We start from the raw sequence: 5,145 nt of genomic DNA on the forward strand, positions 1-5,145 counted from the left end.
ATGTGATGTTTGGGAACTTGTCAAGCCACCAAAGAATGTCTCAATCATTGGTACAAAATGGATTTTTAAGAATAAAGTGGATGAATTTGGTACTGTGACTCGCAAAAAGCAAGACTTGTGGCCCAAGGCTACAATCAACAAGAAGGCATTGACTTTGATCAAACTTATGCTCCAGTAGCTAGATTGGAATCAATTAGGATGCTTCTTGCTTATGCATACTACAAGAAGATCAAGCTGCATCAAATGGACGTTAAAAGTGTTTTTCTTAATGGATTTCTGGAAGAGGAAGTTTATGTCAAGCAACCCCCTGGTTTTTAACATGAACAACATCTGGACTATGTTTACAAGCTCTATAAGGCATTATATGGATTAAAGCAAGCACCAAGGGTTTGGTACAAAAGGCTTAGTAAGTTTTTGATCAAAAATGGCTTCTTTCGAGGTAAAATTGATCCTACTTTATTTACTAGGAAAAATGGTGATGATATTCTGATTGTCCAGATATATGTAGATGATATAATCTTTGGATCCACTAATGATTCTATGTGCGAGTGGTTTTCTAAGTGTATGAGCAGTGAATTTGACATGAGCATGATGGGTGAGCTCAATATTTCTTGGGGCTCCAAATCAAACAATCTAAAGATGGAATTTATGAGCATCAATCAAAATATGTCAAGAATTTGCTGACCAGATTTGATTTTGACAATGTCAAGCCTAAATCTACTCCAATGAATCAAAACAGCAAGCTGACATCGGATGAGAAAGGTAAAGATGTTGATATCAAGAAGTATAGAGGTATGATTGGTAGTCTTTTATATCTTACTGCTTCTCGACCAGGTATTATGTATAGTGTTTGTGTGTATGTGCTCGTTTCAAGCAAAACCTAAGGAATCACACTTAAATACAGTTAAAAGAATATTTCGATATTTAAGTGGGACTATTAATCTTGGGATATTTTATCCTATTACAAGTACATTTGATCTTGTGGGGTATAGTGATGCTGACTATGCAGGTTGTCAAACTGATAGAAAGAGCACAAGTGGTGTTTGTACATACTTAGGATAAAGTCTCGTATCTTGGCAAAGTAAGATACAAACTTCAGTTGCATTATCCACAGCAGAAGGTGAGTATTTGGCAGCTGGTAGCTGTTGCTCTCAAATTTTGTGGATGATTCAGACTCTACGAGATTTTGGAATCAAGTGTGGCAAAGTTCCAATCTATTGTGACAACACTAGCACCATCAACATATCAAAGAATCCGGTTAATCACTCAAGAACAAAGCATATTGATGTTCGTCACCATTTCTTGAGAGATAATGCTGCCAAAGGTAAGATTGAATTAGTTTTTGTACCTACTGAATATCAATTGGCAGATATCTTTACAAAACCCCTTGGAGAAGCAAGATTTTCTACCATTCGAAGGGAACTTGGCATATGCAGTGTATAATCGCAAGCTATCATTGGAAATTTGGTAGTGTTGGCATACTATCATTTTTATATGTTACCTTACTATGATGGGTTATTAAAATGGTATTTTTGTGTTTAATTTAATTTTTAATTATGATGTGTCATTATCTGTTTATTTATGTTTAACTGCCTGCATGATATGCCGATTTATTTGTTAAGTGATAAATGTGTTGAGTGTGGTTAATTAGATAGATATAAGTTGTTAACTAAGGGCTCAAGAAGACTAATATGCTTTTGAGATATAAGGGGGAGAACTTTGGAGAATTTAGTTTCTTTAAGTTTCTAGTTTCTGAACTTGACTTGGTTTTTGTTTGTTTCTGTGGTTTTTAGACTTGTTGCATCTGGTATTTGATTTGATGGTTTTTGTTTATGTGGTTTGGTTAACTTGTTTGTGGCTGTTTTTGTTTTTAAGACTTGTTTATGCATAAGCTGTTACTACTAATTTTGGGAATCTGTTAAGTCGTTTATTATGCTGATTGTGATATCTTAAGTGTTAATTTATATTTTGAGATATGCATAGATTTATAGGGAGTTTTATAAATTCTCCTAGATGTGTGTAATCATCAAAAAGGGCGAGATTGTAAATCCCTTAGTTTTGATGATCAACACAGCAAGCTATAATACTGTTATCCAAGCTTGTTTGCAGGTAATCAGCTTAATGACTTTGTCATTCTAAGCATAATTGTAGCAAGCTGTTATAAGACAAATTTGTATCTCAGCAAGCTACGATCAACGGTGTTAGAATAACAGCAAGCCAAGATGCACAGTCCAGATTCAACAACGAAGTCGAATTTCATGGAGATTTTATAGGATCTTCATATATATCAGTTGTAAGGACTTCTCTAATATAATATACGTGCATGATATATAGAGAGCTCAATTATAAAATGTTTTTACTTATTCAAATTGATTTCCTAAAGAATAGGAGTTTTTTTTCTTTCAAACTCTATCTTCTATCTACTGATTAAAACGTTTTATACTCTACAAAATAGAAGAGATATTTTCTGAACGTTGTTCTTCCTTCTTTCTCTTCTATCTAACGTACACATGAACGTTGGAAACCATCCCAACGATCTTAAACGGTAGAATTGGATTCTAGCCGTTGTAATTTATTGAGAATGTTTCAAACGTTAATGTGTGGTTATATCTGTGGTTTTCTTGCAGTTTTATGACTGACGACTGGCAAGCAATAACACATACAACTCCTGATCTTTATTGATTTCAAAATAGTCTTGAGCTCCTAATTATATACACGTATTTTATTGAAGAGAGTCTATAGTTTGAGTTGTAAACTTTATCATTGATTTGTATTGTTCAAATTGTATTGATTAGTTGCTGGATAAGTTGGCTAAGGGAAACAAGGGTTTAGTGGTACTTGCTAGAGGAGTTTGTACTACGGGGTAGTATAATACTTAGAGAGCAAGTTCTTAAACAGGGTTTCAGCAAGCCATTATCAGCAGCGGGGATTAAGGGAGATATATTGTTGTATCTTGTAGTTGTAACCTTCATTGATCAATAATATATTATCTTACCAAGTTGGTAACGGACCAGGACGTAGACCATAGGGGCTTAGGGGTCGAACCTGTCTAAAATTCTTGTGTGTTCTATTTACTTTTCTGCACATTATTTTTTGCATTGCATTTAGTCATCTCAGCTTACTATCATTGTCAGATTATAGTTCAGTTGGTAAAATCTCAGTAAGCTATTATCGGGTAAAATTTAAAAGTTATCATAGTTAGCCATAATCACCTATTCACCCACTCTAAGTGTAATTTCAAGTGGTTTGTGCCCGACTTTTATGTTATTATATATAGCATTTGAATGACATTTTTATAATAATATATTTCACACCGTGTATTTATAAAAAAATCTTTGTATTTTAATACTTTTGTATTGAAATGTAACTTAATTTTAGATAATTACCTAAAATTATCTTTAATTTTGTATCGAAAAGTAACTTAAGTTATCTAAAGTTATCTTTATGAACATTAAGTCCTTGGTATAAGAAAAAAAATGTATCTAAAATTAATAATACGAATATTATATATGTGATTGGAATTTTGTACATATAAGTTAAATGACATTCTTGTAATAATAAAATTCGCTCTGTGTATTTATATAAATAATCATAATTTTATATTGAAAAGTAACTTAACTTTAAATAAATATCCAAAATTAGCTTTAAAAATATTAAGGCCTTTGGTAAATATGATCATCGGATATACAAAATAATTTGTCCATATTTAAATTAAAATTTTATCACGCAAAAGAGAAAAAGGAAAAGGTCAAAGTTTGGAATATAATCTTCCAGATTTTATAATAAAAAAACCGAGTCAAAAACAACAGAAAAGGTGGTATCGCCTGACCAAAAGAAAGTGTTAAATATCAAACAAATATCATATTACCGTGACAATCAAGTGTTACAATGGATAAAACAGGCGGCTCAGCTCCTGGTTTTTGTTAATACGAATTCGTAACCGCCCACCGGATCTACGCAATGGAAATTTCAGGGTTATGCAATACGATACGAACAGTATAAATACCTGTTATTATAGCATACAGATATTATACATACATCTCCACCATTTTCCCCAAGGTGTTCGAAAGGACTCTTGTACTATTTATCAATCCATTCAAATCCCACCCTGAATGGCTCGTTGGATCAGACCAGAGGTGATCTAGACATTTTATCTGAATTTATTTACACAAAAAAGTTTTATATGTTTAAGATGAAATGATATTTATGATTTGTAATTTTGTGTGTGAAAACAGGTGTATCCTCTCATGGCAGCTATGACGTTTGTAACTACTATGTGTGTTTTTCAACTCACAAGGAACGTGTTCATGAACCCTGATGTCAGGTACGTTCCTTGTCCAAAATAAAGGAATTATTATAATCGATAACATGCTTAATATTGTCTCCTAATTAATGTTTCTCTATAGTAGACAATGAACGTATGAGTTGAACTTTGCAGGATTAACAAAGCTCATCGAACAGCAGGTGTACTTGACAACTTGGAAGAAGGAGAGAAATACAGACACCATGGCCTCCGCAAGTTTCTTCGTGAACGTCCCCCGGAGGTTATGCCGGCAATCAACCACTTCTTCTCGGAGTCGGACATTAATACTAAATAAAGATATCTACAGATATCTATCTATCTGGATCACGAGTTATTTCGGACCAAACATGTTCTTTTATATATCCTTTGTTTTGCACCAATATTGTCAATTTGCAATAAATTATATTGTGATGTTTTGTATGTCTTTGCCGGATTCCTGTTCTAAACATTTTTTATTTTCCAAAAGTATTCGATTGCATTCTTAAAAACTATTTTATCAGTTTATTATTTTATATTTTTGATTGATCGTTATGAATTATATTTTTTTAATAATTTAAATTTCTGCAACTTACAAATTAAAATTAGAATTTGTTCGAAAGTGAATGAGAGTTGAAAACCGGGACAACAGATAAATCAATAGAATTTTAAATTATCTCATCTTTAATGGTTCATTTTAATTTTACGATAATTTTTGCTAGCACTGACAAAAATAAATATAATAAATTAATAATGACTCAATTTCAAGCCCTTCCAATCTTTCATACCGGATTTTAATATCATGTTAAACTAAAGAGAGAAGAGATCGAACAATAGAGATATACGATATTTCCTTATTAAAATAA

At 32.3% G+C, this 5,145-nt stretch overlaps 1 protein-coding gene across 1 annotated transcript; it reads left to right on the top strand.

The window, feature by feature from the left end:
- The first annotated feature begins 3,978 nt into the window (after positions 1-3,978).
- LOC141716837 (uncharacterized) lies at positions 3,979-4,723 on the top strand. Its single transcript, XM_074519015.1, has 3 exons — positions 3,979-4,136; positions 4,236-4,324; positions 4,439-4,723. The coding sequence occupies exons 1-3, from the start codon at positions 4,113-4,115 to the stop codon at positions 4,596-4,598; spliced, it is 273 nt and encodes a 90-aa protein (XP_074375116.1). The 5' UTR covers positions 3,979-4,112; the 3' UTR covers positions 4,599-4,723.
- Positions 4,724-5,145: the final 422 nt, after the last annotated feature.

The sequence above is a fragment of the Apium graveolens genome, chromosome 4 (assembly GCF_009905375.1).
Source record: "Apium graveolens cultivar Ventura chromosome 4, ASM990537v1, whole genome shotgun sequence".
NCBI lineage: Eukaryota > Viridiplantae > Streptophyta > Magnoliopsida > Apiales > Apiaceae > Apium > Apium graveolens.